General features: G+C 41.4%; 2 protein-coding genes across 6 annotated transcripts in view; one reads left to right on the top strand and one right to left on the bottom strand.

Moving 5' to 3' along the window:
* PALS1 (protein associated with LIN7 1, MAGUK p55 family member) overlaps nt 1–8,791 on the top strand; it is a 69,366-nt gene extending 60,575 nt beyond the window's left edge. For all 5 annotated transcript variants that reach the window (XM_037031249.1, XM_037031248.1, XM_037031251.1 and 2 more), the window contains 2 exons: nt 899–1,009; nt 5,927–8,791. In XM_037031249.1, the coding sequence (XP_036887144.1) occupies nt 899–1,009; nt 5,927–6,103 (288 nt within the window). In that variant the 3' untranslated portion in view covers nt 6,104–8,791. The remainder of the gene's footprint in view (nt 1–898; nt 1,010–5,926) is intronic.
* Nucleotides 8,792–8,998: 207 nt separating this feature from the next.
* Nucleotides 8,999–23,308, bottom strand: ATP6V1D (ATPase H+ transporting V1 subunit D). The gene is given in 11 exon segments (XM_037031252.1): nt 8,999–9,684; nt 10,586–10,664; nt 12,037–12,103; nt 12,667–12,770; nt 13,328–13,372; nt 13,980–14,047; nt 16,059–16,138; nt 18,376–18,493; nt 22,743–22,807; nt 22,809–23,086; nt 23,089–23,308. Coding segments are annotated over 11 exon segments (1,116 nt in total). The 5' UTR covers nt 23,159–23,308; the 3' UTR covers nt 8,999–9,542.

Raw genomic sequence — 23,308 nt, 5'->3', positions numbered from 1 at the left:
CATATAAAACATTCCTTAATGTGGCAGAATCGGCTGCCTGGGTCAGCTCAGGAAACCCAAGCAGTGATCATTAAATAATGTACAAGGAAGGGAGTTGACTCTGAAACGGCTCTCTGGGGGTAGTGACTAGGTTTTCTTTGTTCTTTAGTGGACAGAGAGTTTAGTCTCGACTGCTTCAGTGTAAACATTTCAGAGAAGTATAAATGTATTTACTAAATGCCTTCAGAGTTCTTATATTATTTGGGCTAGCAGTTATACCAAAGAAACGTGGAGAAATTAAGCATATTGCCTTAATAATGTTTTTAGATTTTAAAATAGGGAGCATATCCCTGCAGCTCCCACTGTGAGAGAGCGCTTCAGCTAGTGGACACACTGTCAGCGGTAGAAAAGGCGAGGTGGGAACCACGACCTCCTCCTTCAAATTGAGTCTGCTTTTTCTTGGATGGATTTTTCCAGAATTTTTTGGGGGGGATGTGTATGTGAGGTTTTTCTCTTTGGTTGTGCTTGCATTTAGACCCTAGCATATTATAAGGTTACTGCACATTTCAAATTCCTCTAAAGTGGATTTTTAATGTAGTTATTAAAATCTGCTTGTGATCTGATGAGCAGGGTATGTTAGCATCATGTAGTTGTAATTGTTCATTGTCATTCACTTTTATTTCATTACATAAAAAGAACGAACCAATATTGTGTGTGTTTGTGTGTGATTTTATAAGTACACAATATATTTTTACAGTGAATGGTAGGATCTTAAAATACTGTGAATTTTTTGTTACAAAGATGTTTGGAAACACTTCTAGCAATTTTTTAAATGACATTATTATATTGCACTTATATTATTGGAAGTAGTTAAGTGATGAACTTTTTTTTAAAGATCCAAAACATCTCTTCTTTTCAGTCATTGAAGACTCTCCGGAATTCAGACTTGAAACCGTATATTATTTTTATTGCACCCCCTTCACAAGAAAGGCTTCGGGCGTTATTGGCGAAAGAAGGCAAGAATCCAAAGGTAGAGTTAGACTGTTCTACTATTCCATTGAAAATAGACATGGAACAGTCATGGCCTAATCTGTCCCAGTGCTTAAAAGCTGCATCAGCTCGAGCTTTCAGACTGATGATTCTTTCTGCCACACCACTTTCCCCCAAACCTCCATGGTTGCCAATTGCCTCTGGCTGGACGGCGGCAGTTCTCCAAAGAAGGCAGCTTCTGTCATTGTTCCCTACACATTCCCTATCGCTACCCCAAATGTATGGTAGCCTTGGCAGTCCTTACCATTTATTTAATGTTCTGAGTGTGCGTATGTTATTTCCAACAGAGATTATGTGACACCCCCCCACACACACCCCCAAATAAAGGACTCTTCGGATTCTTAAGAGATGGCCCCCTGTTCTCTGTAGAGACACTCTGCATATGCAGGGAGCCAGCATTGGCTGCTTTTGTTTTTCTCTCTTTTTTCTCATTGAAATTTTATGTTCTTTTTGTCTGCTTCCTTTGGTCTTCTCACATGATCTAAAATGGAAAACTTTTAAAAATATTTTAGATGCTGGACATGATTGAGGCAGTCCGTATTACACTAACCATTATTAATTATTATCCAGTGAGAATATGCTGATAATCAGAGAGCATTGGCTTTTTATTTAAATGTGAAAAAGGAAAATTCATGTGAATTGCTATGTCAAAGTAACAAACACTCTTCCCTGGGTTTTGCCGATTTTATAAACATTTCTGTTTAAGAGGAATCACTCAGGCCCTGGCTGGTGTAGCTCAGTGGATTGAGTGCAGGCCTGTGAACTAGACGATCGAGGTTCGATTCCCAGTCAGGGCACATGCCTGGGTTGCAGGCTAGTTCCCAGCAGGGGCCAGTTCCCAGCAGGGGATGCACGAGAAGCAACCATATATTGATGTTTCTCTTCCTCTCTCCTTCCCGTCCCCTCTAAAGATAAATAAATAAAATATTTTAAAAAGGGACCAAAAAAGAGAGAAAACTCAAAAAATGGACCGTTAATGTTTAAAAAAAAAAGAGGAATCACTTTGTGCTCCTACCTTGGTTTCATTTGCTCCACATTCTACCAACTTTTGCTGTTGTTGGTTTGGAACAGTTTTTTAGTTCTTAATAGGTTTGAATTATCATTAAATTCCTGGTGACTGGTAATAGCATCTTTTCATGTAGTCATTTAGGTGTGTTCTTTTGTGAAATGTCTCAAATCTTTTTTCTTCTTCTTTATATCTGTATATAAATATTTTCTCAAAGTCTTTATCTTTTGAATGGTTCTTTTGAAGATCAGAAATATTTAATCTCAATGAAGTATACTTTTTCATCTTTCTTACAGTTAAGACTTACTGGTTTTTGTTTTTAAAATCACATGTGGGTATCCCATTGCTCTAGAATCATTTCTTGAAAAAGACTACCCTTTCTCCCATTGAATGACATTGTCCCTTTGTTAAAAATGACCTGACCAAATACGTTGAGGGGGAATTCGAGGAGGATTGTGGATTATTTCTAGACTCTTCTGTGTTTATGCTAATAGTGCACTATCTTGATTGCTGTAGCGTTATTATGGTCTTGAAAAACAGTCATAAAAAGAAATGAAGTCCTGATACACAGTACAACATAGACCGAATATTGTATGATTCCCTGTGTGGACTGTCCATGATAGGCAGCTCGACAGAGAACTGAAGAGATCAGCGGTTGCCCAGGGCTGGGGGCTGGGAGCCAATGGGGAGTGGCTGCTGAGGTGTAGTGGGGAGGGTGCCGGGCGTGATGAAATGTTCTGAAATTGAATAATGGTGTTGATTACACAGCTCTGTAACTACACTAAAACCCAGTTCATTGTACATTTTAAATGCGTGAATAGTAAATGAATTACATATCAGGAAAGCTGTTACCTTTTAAAAAATCTCAGCAGGCTTTATTGTAGAAATTGAAACATTTTAAAATTTATATGGAAATTAATAACCAAACCCTTTAGAAAAAGAACTAAGTTAGAGAACTTTTGTCTTTGTTAATTTGTTCTATTTTTTGTCTGGTTTCTTTTAATTGACATTTTTATTCTTTATAATTACTTTGGCATTAATTTGTACTTGTCTGAAGGAAACTTAGATGAGTTTAAAATTTTCTTTTCTAATATGAAGTTACAGATTTCTCTCTAAGGGGTCTTTGGTTGTATCCTATAGATTTTAGGATTATACTTTTAATTATTATTTTGTTAGAATACTTGCTAATTCTGTGTCTTTTTCTTCTTTAACCCCTGGGTTATTTAGAAGTGTGTAATTTACATATATTTGGAGATTTTAAAAAATATTTTGTTGATTTATAATTCCATTGTGGTCAGAGAACATACTAACATATCAGTCTTTCGAATTTGTTGTTGATCCTTGTTTTATGGCCCAACATATGTCCTACCATGGTACATGTTCCCCGCACACCAGTAAAAATACATACTCTGCAGTCGTTGAGTAGAGGGTGATGTATCTGATTGCCTTTTAATTTCACTTCTGTTTTAATTCCTTTGGCATTTCCAGTAGTGCTTTATCACTCACAAAATAGAAGTGTTGGATAAAAACAAATCCTCAGTTTTAAGTCAATGGAATGGTTCTAACTGGGGAAGTGATGGTGTTTCTCTGGATGCAAAATATGAACAATCATTTGATTATACTGAGTCTGTTCCGTTAAAAGGGTTTGAGAGAGGTAAACTGATACATGAACTCATACGGTCACTTTTCTCTACAAGCTGATTTTGTCAGTCCCAAAATTTTTGAGCAAAACCTTTTTGTTTCATTTTAATAATGAATTAGAATTTGAAAAATAAGTTAAAACAAAATAAATGGTATAAGCTATGTTGGCAAAAGGAGAAATAACGCCTTAAATTTGAAAAAGAAAAACGAGATGGATTGGGTATTTATGTGAGTGAGTCTGTGTGAGATGTGACGCTTAACATTTACATTTCAGTGTAACTTCATGGAAATGTGGGTGAGCTCTAGCACCACAAAGATTCGATTTTGAGTCTGGGATTCTCTCTGTACTGGTGAGCTTTGAGCAGACATTGAGTTTCAGTAAGACGTTGGTGTGTGTGGTTACAGCAGGGAGCAGAGTCCCTGTTAGGGGACGCCTTGTTAGGGAACAAAGGATCCTGTGTGCGACAGCCAGATGCACAACATTCCAGAGGGAAAATCAGAGAACTGCACTTGAAGCTGCCTCAGGACGAGACAGAGATCACATAGTTTTTCCTATGTTTTCCTACTGTCACAGAAGTTCGAGCAGTTGAATGATATAAATTGTCTTGTCTTGTTGGTCCATTATGGTACCGATATGTGATTTACACCTGAGACATTGGGACCGGAGTTTAATTGGTTCTCTGCATTGACAGGGGTGATCTGGAGGCAGTTCCGCTTCCTGGAACCCTTGCGGCTGATAAATCAGAAGCACATAGCCTTGCCGCCTGCGCTTGTCTGTGGGAAACAGTTGTTGCCCTTGCCCAGTATTTTAAATAGCCTGTTCTGTATCACTTCCCAGACTCTTCTGAGGATACTTTTTACATCGCAAAGACTTCCTTTGTGTATTGAAAACAGCAGCAATTTAACACACTAAGCTGAGTGTGTCCCAAAACATACATACATATATATGTGTATACACACACACNCATTATGGTACCGATATGTGATTTACACCTGAGACATTAGGACCGGAGTTTAATTGGTTCTCTGCATTGACAGGGGTGATCTGGAGGCAGTTCCGCTTCCTGCAACACTTGCGGCCTATAAATCAGAAGCACATAGCCTTGCCGCCTGCGCTTGTCTGTGGGAAACAGTTGTTGCCCTTGCCCAGTATTTTAAATAGCCTGTTCTGTATCACTTCCCAGGCTCTTCTGAGGATACTTTTTACATCGTAAAGACTTCCTTTGTGTATTGAAAACAGCAGCAATTTAACACACTAAGCTGAGTGTGTCCCAAAACATACATACATATATATGTGTATACACTCACACACACACACACACGGTTGACTCTTAAACTAAACAGCGAGGTCAGGGGCATTGGCTCCTGTGCAGTCAAAAATCCCACGTAACTACCTCTGTTATCTGCAGGGGATTGGTTTCAGGACCACTTGTGGATTCCGAAACCCACAGATGCTTAAGTTCCTGATATAAAAAAGTGTAGATTGTGCAGATTGTATTAGCCTTAGGAGCTACTGAGGTGTGCACTGTAGCCTAGTACAGAAAAAATAGGTAAGTGTAGATCAAGGCATACAGTCTGCCCTCTGCACCTGTGAACTCCCAACCACAGACTGAAAAGTTAGGTGTTTATTGAGAAATCTGCATGTAAGTGGACCCGTGTAGTTCAAACCCATTTTATTCAAGGGTCAGCTGTATTTGATTATTAAATCTTGGTTTGACAAGCAGTGTTTCCATTAAAAAGATACCCATTCTGTTGATCCTTTGCTTTCCCAATAATGTTTACCTTGCCTAACTCTGCAATAAATATAAAGAACAGGGGCTCTGTAAGAGCCAAGAATAGATGGCGCTTTGGGTCCTGCCACACTTGCTCCATCCAGAAAGGTTCACTCTGTGGTCCAGAAGATATTCTTTTTAGGAAGAGGTTATGATGCCCCAAAATATTTAAAACTGAATGTCTGTAGGGAACTCAGTCTGTGCCCTTAAAGCACTGTCTCATGGGTAAGAGAAGACAGAACTATACGGAACCTAAAAACCTAAATCCCAGTGTGAACAGATTCTGTTGAGTCCAGAGGGATTTAGTGTGGGTCCCAAAGATGCCAAAGCGTCTGGGGCCATGACAGGGTGGGGAAGGAGCACGAGTGTTTTAACAGAAGGAAAGCAGTGTAAGGTTATTTCTTGTTCATTGACCATCTCTGACGTGTATGTTTTGGCAAGGAATGAAGTTAACCTCCGTTTTGTCTCCTCTTTACAGCCAGAAGAGCTGAGAGAAATCATTGAGAAAACTAGAGAGATGGAGCAGAACAACGGTCACTACTTCGACACGGCAATTGTGAATTCAGACCTTGATAAAGCCTATCAGGAATTGCTTAGGTTAATTAACAAACTTGATACTGAACCTCAGTGGGTGCCATCCACTTGGCTGAGGTGAAGGAAGCCCTTCCTGTGGCATGAGCGGACTTGATCTGGCGAACTGCCAGTACGAAGGTGAACCTCATGCTTCAGCAGGACGCGGAGGGTAAGGTGGCAGGCAGTGTAGGCCTGTTCTTCTGTCTAAACCATGAGGAGGAAATCCCTGTAAGTAATTTGTGCACAGCAGTCTTTATTCTGTGGCTTTATGTTCTTGCCTCATTTGGGGATTCTAAATAGATGCTTTCAACAGAGCAATTCCATTTTGTCCACGTAAAACCCTGTTTTCACCTAACTGAATCTTTTCTGTCTAGTTGTACTTCCATGAAGTGTGTATATATACACAGCAGTCCATGTCTCACACAGTTATAAATATTGATGTTATTTAACAGTTAATTTAAGTGATTTCATGGGAAATCATGGGGGGAGGGGGGGACCATGCTTCCATGTACTGGGCAAGACAATTGTAAGAAAACTGGTTTAGTCATCAGAAATACTTTGCTTAGATTTCTTTTATGTGCTGCAAGTATAATATACACATCAGATTTTAATACCTTACTACAAAAATACATTGTGTTGTTTATAGTGATTGAAAAAAACTTTTAAGGTGCCACTTTGGTCTGGAGCCACTCTGTTAGGCTTGAATATCTTTTAACTGTTAAAAAACATTCCATTAGAAGCACCAATTTTTAGCTCAAACTTTGTGGATCAGACTTTACTGCACACTCAACAGACTCTTATCTAGTTAAGCATGTACAACATGCTGTTCTTTTTAATGATTTTGTGAGTTTTGTCCTTAAATTGTCACAGCTAATTAGTTAACTGTGCTTCCTTTCTGTGCTCTGCATAGTACAATAGAACGTGTTACATTTTTATGAATGGTAGGTGTTCATGTAAACTGTGTTGACTGAGTTTCTCACGATGCAGTTTTTTATGTACATGAGGACTAGCACATCTGAGTTTTCGCATTTTTATATTGGAGCACAGTATAATTTGATGACTGTGCTGTATATAGGTAATAAACTGGAATTCTGTGATGAATATAGCTGCTGTACTGTAAACTAATATTTAATAGATTGACAAATGGTCATTGATAACACTTGTTCAGCATTGTACTAAAATTTTATCTGAGGGAACTACTATTGAGAGTGGACTTCGAGATCAGAAGGATGACCTGAAAGTCATTTGAACATTCTAGGACAGAACATGGGGGGCAGACAAGGTCTGCCCCTTGTGACCATAATGCAACAACTTGCTAAACCTTAAAGGTTTAAGCTAATGGGATTTTCACACTGGCACAGAAAGGTAATGTGTAGCCTTTTCAAGCCTTTAGGGATGGTGTGATGCGATGAACAACCTCAAATGTGAATGTCTCGTTTTATTTTTACAACTTTAGCCACAGCATTTCCTGTTCTCAAAGCTAAACACTGGAATAATACTGAGTTGTCACATAATTTAATGTAAGCAGTTGTTTCTAATTAGTGGTCTCAGTGTCATGTATATATTTGATTTTCTCTTATAATTTTATTTGAACAAATGTAGACTGTTTGTAAGTTGCCTTTTCCTGTTCAAATTTGCATGGCCTTCAAGTTGGCTGCAGTGTCTCATGCGGAAGTACTTCAGATACTGTTCGTTAGGAAGAAAGTAACATTCCTTGGCTAGAGAAAGGAGTGCTCCACATACTGTCTGTTCGGGTCTGAACACTCCCAAGCTTTCATAGCAGGAAGTGAAAGCTCACACTCATCTTCAGCATTGAAAACCAAGGAATAGAAGGCCTTCATCTTTTCAGTCTTGCAGTTTACTTTCTCCTCAGGAATGAAAGGTAGTCTGTGGTGGACAGTGGAGTTTTGACAGCTGTTTTTGACCCTAAGATCCGAACTGTTGGAAGTCTGAGTTACGTGAGAATGAGATTCCCGGCAGTGTCAGTAAGTGGCTGTTGTGCTGTCCCCGGAGTTAGCCTGCAGGCAGAGATCCACGCTAGGCCTTGTACCGTGGGACTCAAGACACGGTTTCAACAAGCAAATCCCCTCCCAAGGCACATGCCGTGCCATCGTACACTTAAGTCTAAGGCGACGAGAGGTTTCTGGGGTCAGTGAAGTCTTACAGTTCTTGCCTCGTCAGCAGTGGTGTGGGCAGAGGGATGGGAATGCCAGTCCCAGCCACGTGGCTGTGCTGATACCTGGCCAGTCCCTAAACAAGGTGAACACCAAGTGTTGGCCAACTTCCTTTGTCAAGCCACATGGCCGGGTCCGTGTCCTGTCCCTCTGGTTCTGACTGGGACCCTCAGTAGTGTGGTCTCAACCACTTACAGGAATGACATCAGTAGCTAACACAGTGCACATTAGTTCAAACAGGGAAGTATCTTCCTTTACTAAATTTTCTTAAGTCAGAACAGATGGGAGGAAGAGTATTCAGACTAATCCAGATTTGCTTTCTGTGAAAATGTAGTATCTGGATTTTTCCCCATTTTTCATGGTCTAAGGAGTAAGTATTGATAAGGAATAGTTTGAATGTAATTTCATGAATGTGTGTGGAAAACACGAACCAGGGATTTAGCCTTAATAAGGTGACCTTTCTGACATTTATCATTAGTCCTCCTTTGTACTTTCATCCTGTACCTGCACTCTTATTTTGATGTCATACTGCACACTGTATTGTAAAAATAAAATAAAATTATATTTCAAATAAAAGAAAGCCACTGAATACTTTCTCTTGCTGTATTTATATCCTCTGCCATTCAAGATTCCAGCATACCTAACGACTACCCTGGCTTCATGTTTTTGCCAGGAGTCAGTCCATTGGAACCTCGGTGAAACACAGTGTCTTTTAACTTACTCTTCACCATGAGGCAATACCCTCTATTGGCACAGATATAGGTTCTAGTTCCTTAATTGTTGTCTTAAAAAAAAGGAACAACTCATTTTAAATGATATTATTGTTTATACCATAATCACATTGAAATTGGCAAAACTGCTCAATGACAGGCAGAACAGAGACCTGTCATGAAAAGCAAGTGAGGGCTTCCAGAAAGCTTGAGGAGGGGACTGCCACAGTGACACAAGCAGGGCTGCAGCGAGCGCAGACGACAGCGCCGTGAGTGTGCGGGTGGGAGGGTGCTCCCGCAGGAGCTGGCCTGAGACCACTGCTGGGTCCTGAGGGGAACTTCTACTGTGCTGGGTCAGCCCATCACTTGTAACACAGATGCAGGTGGCGGAGGATGCTCTTCTGCAGCATAAACTTGTACAAGTTTCTGGACAGGTTATCGAAATCTCATCTGTGATAAATGGTTGCTAAATTAGGATTCTGCAAAGGTACTCCCATAAAAGGACGTTCAGGGAAATTTTACCAGCAGTGACATTCTTAGGCTGGAAAATAAACAGTTACACAAACCAGACCTACACACCGTGAACTAAAATGGTGCCGCGTTAGGATTTCTGAAAAAACCAGAGCAGGAAAGACGACTATTCAAACAGAAGGTCCTCGTCCTTCTCTTCAGCCAGGAGATTGGCAGGCTCCGCCACCTCTCCAGCTGCCCTCCGTTGTTCCAAGTCCCTCTCAGATTTTTCCTTGAGAATCTTTTTCTTCTCCTGTATTTTCTTTAACCTGTAAAATAAAGGAATTCTCTCAATGCTGTTTCAGCACTAAAGTACATTCGCTTCTAGTTTTGTAACAAGGATAATAAACACAAATTACAACAAAATTGAAATTTTATTTTAATTTCAGTTCAATAATTTATAGCCCATTAAAAAAGGTTTGAGGTAGAATACACATATATTAAGCTAATAATGGATTTCAAAAGCTTCTATTCCAAGGTGAGCAAACTTTGAAATCCATTCCCTGATAATGGAACAGATTTTGAGCATTCAGACATTTATGAAAACTTTGGAACACTCCATTTAGATCACCACCACCCTGAGTGCCACTAAAGGATAGAAACTAACCTCTGATCATTAGGATTATACATCACACACTACTCAGGGTTCAAGATGGCATGTCTCCCCTGAACAGGCCTGCCTTCACCTGTCCCCCACTTCCGTGAACCTGGCACACTGCCCCTGCACACCACCTATGCAGTCCTTACCATCTCTGCTAGCTTCAGTGTTCACCGTCAACTCGGTACATGTGTCGTTTCTCTCCCAGGACTGCACTAACTCTAACGTGATGTCCCCTTCTGGGACATACTCAACATGCAGTCCATACTGAGTGACTGATTCATTCTGGTTTCTTTTTATGCAGGAGACAGCCAACCTAAATCAGTTTCATTTTTTTAAATACTCAAATATTTGACCAAAAATTTGGAGGATGCCATGCTTTAGTTAGCTATGTGTAAAGCTAAGAGAACTATCTTCACAGCCTTTGGCAATACTATTTCTTGCTTCTTACATACCAGAATAAAATACAAGCTGTGCTGATTTTAAAGAACGTGAGCCAACAAGAATTTCAGAAAATAGAGACTTCGGAATATGGAAAACAAAATGACTGGGAACCGCCAGGTTCAACAAACCTATAGAACTCTTCCCGCTCTCGCTCGTCCAGCTCTGTGATGATGTAGGCCAGGGTCCGTTCGATCCGGGGGATGATGACTAGGGTTTAAAACAATACTCACACGTGAGAACTTCAAACAACCTTTTTCCAAATTGCCAGTGCCCATGTGTATACCAGATTCTTATTTTTTTCTATTTATAAAACCAATTAACATTTAATGCACAAAATTTAGAAGACAAAAACATAAAAACAAAACTATAATCCAACCACCCTAAAGTGATTGTTTTAAAATATTTTGGTATATGCCCCTCTAGTGTCTTCTCTATACAGATAAAATTAGACCACGATATACATGACACTGAATTTGTATCATGACGTTGAACCGCAAATGTTAGTTTAAATCCACAGTAATCCGCTGTCAAAACGAGCATGGAGGCAGAGAGAATGCAGGGAGGTGAGTTTTATGTCAGTTGTAAGGTTCTATTTTACCTAGAATTCACCTATTCTCACGTGAGGGCTGCAGCGGCACCTCGTCCCTTTTGTTTTGCTGGCAGTTCTGTGCACAAGGGCTGGCACTGCCAAGCAGTCGGGAAAAACCTTCCTGTTTCACACTAATAGAGCCCAAGCAAAATCATTTCTTTGCTATTCACATTTTACTCCTTTATTACCTTAAAATTTAAAAAATGAAAACAGTTTCTTAAGTATTCTATCAACACTAAGCAGTCATAGTTTTAAAATAATGAAATAACCACCCTGGCTGGTGTAGCTCAGTGGATTGAGCGCAGGCCGGTGAACCAGAGGATCGCGGTTTGATTCCCAGTCAGGGCACATGCCTGGGTTGCAGGTCAGTTCCCAGCGGGGTACTCACGAGAAGCAACCATATATTGTTATTTCTCTCCCTCTCCCCTTCCCTTCCCTTCTAAAGATAAATAAAATCTAAAAAATTTAAAAATTTCTTTTTAAAAAATAATGAAATAAGAAGGAAAATGATGCATCAAGTGGGAAAATTTATTTTCAGAAATCAAGGAGGACACTTTCTAGAAGAGGGATTTCAAGTAAATATTTTGTCAAATAAACTTTTCAAGTAAATATTTACTCTGTTACACACTGAGTTGCACACTTTGTTGTACACTGTACAAAAAGTTGTACACTCAGTGATTGGAAAGAAGAAAACACTAGAGCTCTTACAAAATAGTCTCTACCCCTTTATTCATGTATAACTGGAAATGAGTAAAATATTCCATAATTTTGAACTCCCCACTCTGGTCTAACTCCCCACTCCCCCAAAATCATACAGCTCCTTCTGCCAAAGCACCTACCTCTGCTGCACTGCTGACTCCCGGCACTACCCGCTGTGGGCAATGCCTGCCTTTCCCTCCCGGCAGTCAGTGCCTGATCCTAGCGGCTGGGTAACAAAAGTGGAGGCAGGGACAGTGACGAACAAAGGGCTTCACAGCAGCTAGCACTCACCATGTTCAATGGCATTCACACGCCTGTTGGTTATCTTAATGGCTTCATCCAAAGTGACAAAGGACGTCTGAAACAAGGGAACACACACTGTAAGTACAAAGTCTGCCTAGTCACACCCTGTCCACTTGGCACTTGTGGAGAACACTGGGAGACTAAGACTACGCCTTTTAAACGTGTTAAAAAAAATTCTTGTGAGATTTCCATACGGGTAACACCTAGTCTCCATGCTATCATAACTTACTTATTTCAGACTTAAGCTACAAAAATGGCAAGAGGAGAGAACTGTGTACGAATGACCTAGATATACATTCACTGGCCACAAAGGCAAAAAAACAACACAGCTTTCACGTGTGAACCATGTTCTCTCTCCACTGAAATCTCGCACTGACTGCCACTGCTGCTCTCATCTAGCAGAGTGACAGGACACCACCACTCATCTGTTAGTAGCAAAAGTTGTGACAAAGGTGCAGAAGCCACCATTTCAGAAATCAAAACACCTTTGGCTTGTTTCATAGAGGGCCATGGGAACAAGCGGAAGCACTCAGTGCGGTGTGCACTAGCCAAGATCTGAATGTCCACACTCGAATGTCAGAAGTCACACTACAAGAGCTCCAGCAGCACTCTGCCTACCTGCAGCGAGGCCAGTTCCACCAGCAGTTCCACCGCTTTGGCGTAATTCCTCTTTAATTTAGCCAGTTGTTCCCCACCTCGGGCTAAACCGGTCAGTTCATAACCTGAAAGAACCAGTCAGACAACGTTTGTAACTGTAGAATAAAAATCTTCCCCCTAAAATTCCCCGAGAGAAGTCAGAACACCACCAAAATGTAAAGACAAATTCACTATCTCTGTTGAATGCAAACACGAAGTGCCCATTTCACTCCCCAAACATTAAGAACATGATGCTGAGCAGTTTTCCACAAGGATCCTATTGTAACTGCAGCAGAGGTTTTCAATCAGCCCCCACTTCACTGGCCTGCCAGGCTAAGAGTGCGGCCCCTTCCCTCTGCAGACCCCAGTGCCCTGCGCCCAGTACAGTGGCACTCTCCGTGACCAGGTGACTCCAGAATGCTCTCCTTTACTCAAGCTGTACAAAGTATTTTACGTGAACCAGTGACAGGTGAGTGCAGAGAAAGAATACTGCTGCTTCTATAAAACAGAAACATTACTTTGGACAGACTGAATAAAGATGTTTTGCTACTCCAAAAATGCTGTCAAATTAGGGAAGGGTCAGATAATTCCCCAAACAAAACTCGTTTAAAGAGGAGTCAGGAGAACCCAGAGACACACTTACTGTCAGTTCCTTCGTGGTAGTGTTCGAACACTGGCAAAGTGACACCTGTTCAACACAGAAAAAGTCAGCAGACTGTCTACAATCACTGCTTTCCAAGAACGAATTCAGGAACCTGCCTTCTTAAGTGTCCAATCCTATTCAAAAATTAAATTAGCCTCAGCAATAAAGGAGCTGATTGTCACCGTGGTTTTTTTCCTTTCAGCTTTGATAATCATTTATTATACAAAAAAACCCCTGCACATATTTACTGTATACATGGTACACCCATGGTAATAAACATACCCATCACCTCCAACAGATTGTGTGTGTCCCTTGTCCTGTGCATGTGTATGCCAAGAACTCTCAACATGAGGCCTACCTGGCACTCCTGTGCACAACACCATACTACTCTGTTGGCACTCCACAGCACAACGCACCTCTAAAATGCACTCACCTTGAACTGCCCTGGCTTTATGCCCACCCAACAACTCCCCAGTTCCCCGACCCCACCCTCTGGCAACCTCCAATTACAACTGGCTCAACGTGTAAAGCCAATCAACTTGTTCTGAGTAGAAAAGATTAACTGGGATATCGAGATCTTGCTGTATAAGAAGGTTAATTTTAAAATGTCACCTTTTCTCCCCCAAGGGTTCTAAAAGGATTGAAAAGTTACCTGCTACATTATCTTTCTTTGCTCGAATCTTCACTTGGGCTTTATTCACATTTTGGATGACTGTAGTGCTGCAGGGGAAAGGGCCTTGGTTTAGTTACGGTTTTAGAGGGAGAAATAAACCTACAGGGACCCACTGGGTCACTGTAACAAGAGTGAGATTTCACAGTTAAGTATGTTTTGATAACTGTCTTTTTCTAGAAAAGGTGAAAAATCACAAATTCCAGAGGAGGGCCTCAGAAAGCAAAGAATGAACAATATTCAAAACTTAGCTGTAAGAAAAGAAAGAATTATTTTTAAAATATTTTATTTATTTATTTTTAGAGGGGAAGGGAAGGAGAGAAGGAGAGAAACATCAATGTATAGTTGCCTCACATGAGTCCCCTGCTGGGAACTGGCCTGCAACCCAGGCATGAGCCCTGACTGGGAATCGAACTGCCATCATGTTGTTCGCAGGCCCGCACTCAATCCACTGAGCTACACCAGCCAGGGCTAAGAAAGAATTATTTTAAAGTATGCAGATTGCTTGAGGTGTCAGTCATACATGTGGGATTTTCGTTCTGTTCATGTAATTTAGAGAAAACTTGCCTTCCTTTGGGTTTGCCGTTCAGACCTAAGTTTGGCCAGGCAGGAGTACAATTCCTTTATCCCAGAACTTATCTAAATTCCTTCTGGCTTTGTCTGACTCCTCACTGTCACCATAAAACAGTGTCTTCCCCAGAACCACCCAACAGCATTCACACTACTGATTCCCTCCCTCTGCCGGAAAAACCCGTGCACGCTGTTGTCCCACCAACATTGGCAACACTCAGCCTTCTCCCTCAAAAGGCCTTGTGCCTCTCAAGTTGTAAGACCTGCCCATCAGGTAATGCTCCTAGAAAGATAGTAAAAACTAAGAAGGAAGGAATCGTGTCATTGGCAAATAAGACTAAAACCAAAACCCTTGAAAGTAACTTCTGCCTCTGCCCCTAAATGGCCATTTGACTCAGGAGAGCACTGAACTCCAACGGAGAGGAAGTGCTTACCTGGTCTCCTTCACAGGCTTACTTGCAGAATCACCTAACATGTAAACTGGCAAAACCCTGCCCTGGTTGGTGTAGCTCAGGCGGTTGAGTGCTGGCCTGTGAACCTGAAGGTCACCAGTTCAATTCCCAGTCAAGGGTACATGCCTGGGTTGCAGGCTGGGTCCCCAGTTGGTGTGTGAAATTCAACTGATGGATGTTTCTCTCCTCTTTCTCCCTCCCTTCCCCTCTAAATAAAATCTTTAAACAATGTTTAAAAAGTTGGCAAAACCCCTTTGTAAAGCAATAACTAAACTATTTTGTATGCTTTGTAAAATTTATACTGACATGACGAAAGCCATAAATTCATGCCCCTTAAACAACCAATTCCATCCTCAAAAATTTATCTTAAGGAAATAATTCAATAGAAAAAATACTTATGCATGAAGATGTTCATGGCACTTTTCTAATATTCTAGAACTCTGGAAATCAACCCAAAGTTCCACCACTAGAAGAAAAAGTTAAATTATGATACATCTACAGAAAGATTATGCAGTTATATAAGTAAAAACAAGGAAATATGGTGACAGGATGTTAAATGAAAATGGACTATGAAGTACCCCATACCTGCAGCTATGTGACAGACACATGTGGGTAACAATGAAGATGGTGGTGTTAAGGTGATACGGTTAAAACTGTCCTTCCTTCTTATTCCTAGTAATATCAAGTGTCTTGAATGCTTATATTTATTTTTTAAGATTTTATTTATTTTTAGAGAGAGGATAAGGGAAGGGAAAGAGAGAGAAACATCAATGTGTGGTTGCCTCTTGCGTGCCCCCTACTGGGGATCTGGCCCGCAACCCAGGCATGTGCTCCAAGTGGGAATCAAACTGGTAACCCTCTGGTTCGCAGGCCAGTGCTCAACCCACAGAGCCACATGAACCAGGGCTGAATGTTTATATTTAATTTAAAATAACTTTTTAAATAACTTTTTAACTTTTTAATTTAAAATAACTTTTAAATTAAATTGTAAACATAAAAGAACTCTGATTTTTCAAAACACCCCAGTTAGTCTTCTTACCTGAAGTCACCAGCTGTGAACTTGGCCTCAGCAAGTGAAAAGGCAGCTTCTCTCATCACTTCCCCCATCAACATTTTAGTCTGGAAAAGCATGAACCCACAGCCAATTCAAAAAAGTTTCTCACAAGGAAAAATCATGTAATCATGTTCCTTTAATAATCTTCAGTATTCTGTCAGGTGTACATGTGTACTGATTCGGTAATGATAAAAATTTCCCATTTTGCTGGAACAGCTTTGGTTATGGCCACTAACAATGTTGCGAAACCATGAGTCTGATAATTAAAACATCAAATCAAGACAAGAAACAGAAAACTGAAGCTTTACTGCAGGACTATGCTGTTTCTGAGTTGGTCCGTGACAGTCCGCTGGAATCAATCTCCTAAACTCCCTGCAGCGCTGTCCCAGTCCTCATGGCACAGGGACTCTGAAGTCCAGAACATTTCGTGTCTGAGAATACCCAGTATTTTTTTGAAAGAGAATAACAGAGACAGATGGGTAGGGAGTTAACCAAGTATTAGAAATGCACAGCCACGGTAAGGAAACACATCTGGTACAGGTAGGTACAAGTAAGTCAGTGACACAGAGCAGAGATCAGAAGAGCCCTGGACTATACTGGAATGTACTTGTGTGAAGAGACCACGCAGTGGCCATCCATTTATGAAATGAAAAAATCTAAATCCCTGCCTCCTCACATCAGTCCCCCCAAATCCAAAGATTTATTAAAGATAAAGGTTTACTTTTTTAAAACTATAAAGTAAAATACTTTCCTAATCTTTGTAGGGCTTTCTAAATATGTAACTCAGAAGCTATGTAAAGGAAAGGACTAAGAGATTCGACAAAAATATATATATTTTTTTTAAGAAAGTTAGACTTGAAGAAAATATTTTTAGCATTTTGTACCCTAACTTGAATATATATAGAACTTCTACCCCAAAAAAAAGAAATTTACCAAGAAAATCAAATTACCAGTAAACATGAAAAGATGGTCAACCTTACAAAATAATCAAAGGTACTACAAACTAAAATAAGATAGCAATTTTAACCCAATAGATGGACAAAAAATAAAATAAAAATAGCCAATTAAGGAAGTAGGTCCTCTTACTGATGAATTGGTAGTATGTAAATTAGTGTAACAATCTGGAGGGCAGTTTGGCAGTTATCAAACACTTAAATAATTCTTAAGATTCTAAGATTCTTTCCCAGAGAGACGCTAACATACACATAAGAATTTATGTGCACCCTCCCCCACAAAATGGGAACACTACACATCCACCCATGGGATAGAGTACCACGCAGCTATTACAAAGAACGAGACCGATCTACATGCACTGACATGGAAAGCTGTCCATATTCTGCCATGGAGTGAAGGGAGGGGGAGTGGGGCAGAAAATTTATAGACAGACTTAAAATAGTTGCATGTTTCTTACATCTGGGTGTCCTGAACATATAGCCACACATGATACTCTTGGTACATGCTTTACAAAAGCAGTACTTTTGCCATGTGCTACCGAAGATAGACAGAGACTGAGCGGGGGGCGGGTGGGGGGGCTGAGAGAGAGAATACGGAAATATGGAAAGCATATGAACCAAAATGGCGCAAAGAGCTCCTTTGGGAAATGAAAGAAGGATGGTTGGGAAAGGGGGATACAGGACAGAACCTCCACTTTTTATATGTACTTCTGTATTCACACATCATTTAGCCAAAAAAGAAAAAAGCATTGAGTTAAAGCACTGAGTTACGTGCCAGCACTGAAAACACATTGCTGAAGAGACAAAGTCCCCTGTCATGGAACTTACCTTCTCTAGTGGGGGTAAACAATCAAACAAGAAAATACGCTATAGTTCACGCTATGATAAAAAATAAAATAAGGAAACGTGACAGAAGTAAACATGGCAGTCACTTCAGACTGAACAATCAGGGGCAGCCCCTCTGAAGAGACCATAATGGCCAGAGGAGCCGGCTGTAAGGAGTTCTGGGGAAAGAGCATTCCGGGCCAAAGAAACAAAGCAGCTCGTGCGAGGGCCCTGGAGGAGCGTGTCAGGAAGAATGTGGGAAATGAGGTCAGAGAAGCAGGCAGGGGCTGAATTAGATCAAGTGGGGCTAGTGGACAAGCGTAAGGAGTTTGGATTTTTATTAAATGAACTAGTGTTTAATAACACTAGTGTTTTTAATAACCTGGTGTTTTTCCTTTATAGTGATGTTTTTCCTTTTGAAAGAAAGAAAGTTAAAATAACAAAGAAAAACTAAAATGTCAATGGCCATGCTGGATTCTCCTTAGATATTTCTAAAATAAACAACTAAGCAAAGTTCATTCTACCTCTATGATCTTCTTTAGGATCTGTCGAAATCGAAGAGTTAAGGCATCAGACTTTTTCTTCAGGAGGTTTCGACCTGTCTGTGCTCCTTTTAATCGAGCCTTCATGATGGTCTGTGCCCTGGGTAAACAAAGGTAAAGACATACCCAAGGTTTAAAAGAAAGAAAAATACCTCCCCCATACAATGTTCAAACTATGCTTTATTCTTTGATGTCATCCGAGTAATATATAGCATTTGTAGCTGACAGGTTAATTGGTTTCTAACACTGCAGATCTCCACCCTCAGGTGTTCCATAAATTTACTTAAATTTATTTAAAAGCAAAACAATGTTTTAATGTCTAGAATATTTATTAAGTCATAAAATTTTCAGGAGTGCTATTTTATGATGGCAGCAAAGTTTAAATACTTATTTGATGTATAAATTAAAACTATATGTTTCCATTACAAGTGTACTCAGGAGTCTTTTTTAAAAATCTGTCTACTAATTTATACCACAATTTGAAATGCACTTGCCCTCAGGACCAACAATTCCACTTTGAGGACTTTATCCCACAGTTACTCCCAGAGTTACTCCCACATGTACACAAAAAATACGTCCCAGGTTGAGAATGAGTGCCCTGGCATTATTTGTACGAGCAAATAGGTGGAAACAAGTTAAATGTTTCATAAATTATGGTTCTTTGTATAATGGAATGATATGCAGACATTAAAAAAAGACGAAGGTAGGTCTGCATGTGCTCCCTACATCAAACTGTTCGAGCTCTGCGAAGCAAGGCGGGTAAGCCTGCTTATACAGATAGAACAGACTAGAAGACTGGAAAGGATTCAGAGAAACTGGCAACAGTTTCCTTTGGGAAGTGGGACTGAATGAAAAAAACTGATTTACTTTTACTACTATATTTTTGTATCTTTTACATTTTATTCCACGGCCATTTATTGCTTTTTATGTTAAACGTGTGGCATTAAAGTGTTCTGATAACATCAGTCAAGAACCTACAACCAATTAATGTAAAGTAATTACACATGAATGTAACAAATTAGGTAACAAATGACTTTGAGCAACCTATAAATGACATATGTAAGTAGACTCCTGGAAGTGACAAGTTACTGAAGCCTCCTTTCCCTCCGATTTCAGTCTTTTCCCATCAGAAACACCAATATCAAAGTCAAGAAACCAACAGCAAAAATTGACGTTTCTGTTCTTGCCACCATATGCCAGATGAAATTTAATAATGGAAAAAAGTGGGTAATAAGATTCAACAACAGGTTATCTAATTTAGATACTTACAGTGGTATAAAGAAATATAATTTTGTATGAATGGTTTTATAACCAGCTGCAAAATAGTGACTCTTAGTGGACCTTCTGGCTAAATGTTTAGATTATATTGAAATCTTTTACCACAGGGCAAAGATTACTGAGACAATTCTTAGAGCTGGGAGAACTTTAGACATTGTCCTGAAAGTTAAGAAAATGAAACACCTTTCCCACAGCCACTCAGTGAAGAAAAGGCAGAGCAGGATTTGGACCAGCTTTCCAACTCCAGTGACCTGCCCAAGGCCCAAACTAAACCTAGGCCCACTGTATGCCAACCACGTGGGACCCTCCCTCCCCTACAGGTTATAAATAGCATCTGAGAAACCATTCTCTCTCCACAGTGACTGAAGGTCCAACCAAGTGAAGCCGGTCCGGGTTCCTGCCTGAGCAGGAGCTGGCCACCCAATGTGTACATTTAAACATACTGTACTGTTGACACTAACCACCAGAATTTGGGCTCAAAGAGTTGGATCAAACTTAAGTCAAATCCTGGTACTACAGATCCCAGGAAGTTCATGGTAAAACGGCAAACTGGTTGATCAAAATGAATTTACTATGCTAATTTTCACTTCCTCCTAGGTAATGGCACCTATGTAAAACAGACAAATTTTTACTCTTGACACTCAAAGAGTGACATGTCCATGGGCTTACAGCTCTTGTAGTTATAATCTGAATTTGACTGACTTCTGTTGATTCCAAATCCCTCCTTTGAGTCCACCTTAAACTTGTTTTTCTCTCTCTGGCATATAAGTGGGTGTCAGCCCCATTTCAGAGGCTAACACTGTAAGCTGGAGCTGTTTGAAACAGAAATCACTAGTATATTTTCTAGCCTAGCTCTTAAAAAAACTGTTCTTTTACAAGTTTCAGAACTGCTCAGCCCTTCTTAAGAGTGTCTGACCTTCGGCCAGGATGATAACTTTGTTTCCAGATGAATCAAAGGCATCTGACTACATGAGGAAGTACCTACACTAAGCCTTTGGGAAAATATTTAGAAAAGGAGTTACTTCCTGCACCTGATTTTCCTCTTAAACTGCAAGCTGAGTGCTCTCAAATAGTAATTTCCACCTTCACAACCTATCATTCTTCTTGTCTAAGCCCAAGGAAGTCCGTTTTTACCTCTTAGTCCTAAAACTGAAGCTGTGAAAACAGATTTTATTCAGTAATCACAGACAGTAGTGAGAAAAGAGCTGAGCTCCATTCTAATTTATGCAGAGGTGACTGGACAGCTTACAGGAAGAATGCGGGAGGGAAGGAAGAGGGAACTCCAGTAGAGTCAGGGAAGTGATGAATTACAGCGAGCTGGTCAGGAGAAATGTGGTTAGGCCAGCTGTGTCTGCCAGCGGGCGACTGTGGAAGTTAGGATTCTAGACTCAGACCTCCAATCCTTCCCAATGATTACATTTCAAAGAAATGGTGTTCAGGTCCTTGAGAAAGATACCTCTAATTTCTAGGGGAGACATACACATCTCAATGGAAAAATGATGGATTCATCACTGTAAGCCCTTTTCAGTAAAAAATGCCCTAAAAAAAGGTCAGGGATCCACTGTCAGGTGTTGGCTAGAACAAACAGCAAATTCTCCAGACAGCACTGAGCTTTCTCAGGCAGACAAATTTTAATGGGGGCTGGTGTCATCCTAGGAACACAGCCTTAGGCTGCCAGCAGCCATGCTAGATGGAGTTTGGCTGTTTCTCAGTGCAGAGATTTGGACAAAGCCATTAAGTGCTGGAAACTGTACTTTTCACTACACCACCGTAGTCCTGATCCTTATCTATTTCTCAGGCACTGCCTTTCTCCACAACTGATGTGATTCCCATCTAGTACAAACAGCTATTAGAAAGTCAGCAAGTGAAAGTAAAAAAGTAAACAGAAAGCCAATAACTTCTTCATTTCAGTAAGGGCTGCAGCCACTCAGGCAGAGGCAGAAATCTAGGTTTGGGGTTTGAAAATAAATCTTTTTAGGGTCCTGATTCTCAGAGAAAAAGGCCAGGATAAAGAAAAACAACAGAGTACTCCCCTAGAAATAGGACCACAATGAAAAAGATCTGAATGTCAGAGCCAAAACTAATTTTCTGCTCCTCACTGGGAAAAGGAAGGAAAAAAAGGACGAGGAAACGGAGGACAGAGCAAATAAGAACATCCTGACCTTCCACACACTGTTAGGTAGGTTTCAGAAAAACCTCCGAATATTTTTCTTACAGACTAGCCAACACCTAGGACAATATGCCATTTCTCCTGCCAAAGTCGGGCGGAAAGAGAAAGCCCACAACCGAGCAGATCCCACACACGGGTTCATTCATTTTGCGGACTGTCTACGGATTGACAGCCGAGACACTCTGTCATCCTGGAGAGACTCCCAGTCCCACGGGAAGGACGTGCACAAAAATACGACCCACGGTGCAGCGTGACGGGCGACGTTAGCAGAGGTCTAAGCAAGGTGCGGTGGTGACAGGGCAAGAGGAGTGCGTCCGAAACTCAGGGCCACCTTCCGAGCGCGAGGGACATTTCCTGGGACCCCGGAAAACGACTATGGGGAATCCACGGCCGAATGGGACACCCCCGCCAGGGCATTTCGATTCAACAACACCCAGTTTGGCGGAGAAGTCTCTTCTACATGCTCCCCACCGCCGTCAACGTCCCTTCTCAACCCATGTATCAGACCTCGTTGGAACGTCCATCTCTCCGCCAAGCTGAGCCCTGTTAGGGCAGGAGTGGCGACGATTCACAGTGACATAAAGCCGGGGCCTGGTTCAGTGGGGAGTCTGGAACGAACGGCTCCATTAACGAGTAAGGTCAGCGGACGCCCACAAAAGCCAACAGGCCCGGCGTCTGCGCCTACGGACCGGGATGGCTCTGACCAGTCCGGTTCACCCAGAGGAATGTGTGAGGGGCCCTCGGGGAGCCCGGCCCTGGACTCACGAAAAGAAACCAGGAGAGCTCAAGATCCACCCAGAAGATCAGGAACCTTGCTGCCGCCCCAGGGTACGGAGGAACCGAGAATCCCGCCCGGTGTTCCTGACCGTAATGAGGGTGGTCGTCCCACTGTTTTACTTACATTCGTGAGGGAAAGATTTCAATTCGGTCTTTGCCCGACATTCTGACGACGACTGTTCTGCCTCGAGTTACCAGTCGGGCAATAGGAGCTGTCACAGCCCCGGCCAAAGTCTTCCTCTACCAGAATCAGCTGGCTGTGTCACCTGACCCCATCTCGCGTTGCTAAGAGGCCGCTGGGATACACATCTCCAGTTCCGCTTCCTGTTGGTACGGGAGTACAGGGGTGAGGGTGGAGGGAGAGGAGGAAGTGTAAAAGGCGATGCCCGGATGTTGAGGCGCGCGCACCAGGAGCCGGCCCCTCACTTCCGGCTCGCTTCCGAGCCCCTCCCGCTCCAGCTCCAGGCGGTTGCGCAAGGCTCGGCTAGCGTGAAGCCGAAGGAGTGGAGAGTACGCTCCCTCTCTTCTTCCGCTTGTCATCTTTGGTCACAGCGCCACCTCATGACGTACCAAAGCTTTGAAAGAGAATTTATTCTTCAGGGACAAAGAATCAGAGTCCTACCTCTTCCTTGCGCCTTGAAGGTTGCTTATCGAAAACTAAAGAGGGGGAGAAAGCGTACTTTTCACGTC

Source organism: Sturnira hondurensis, unplaced genomic scaffold, assembly GCF_014824575.4.
Source record: "Sturnira hondurensis isolate 20B ecotype Veracruz unplaced genomic scaffold, ASM1482457v3 Scaffold0021143, whole genome shotgun sequence".
NCBI lineage: Eukaryota > Metazoa > Chordata > Mammalia > Chiroptera > Phyllostomidae > Sturnira > Sturnira hondurensis.
This window is presented reverse-complemented; position numbering and strand designations above follow the sequence as displayed.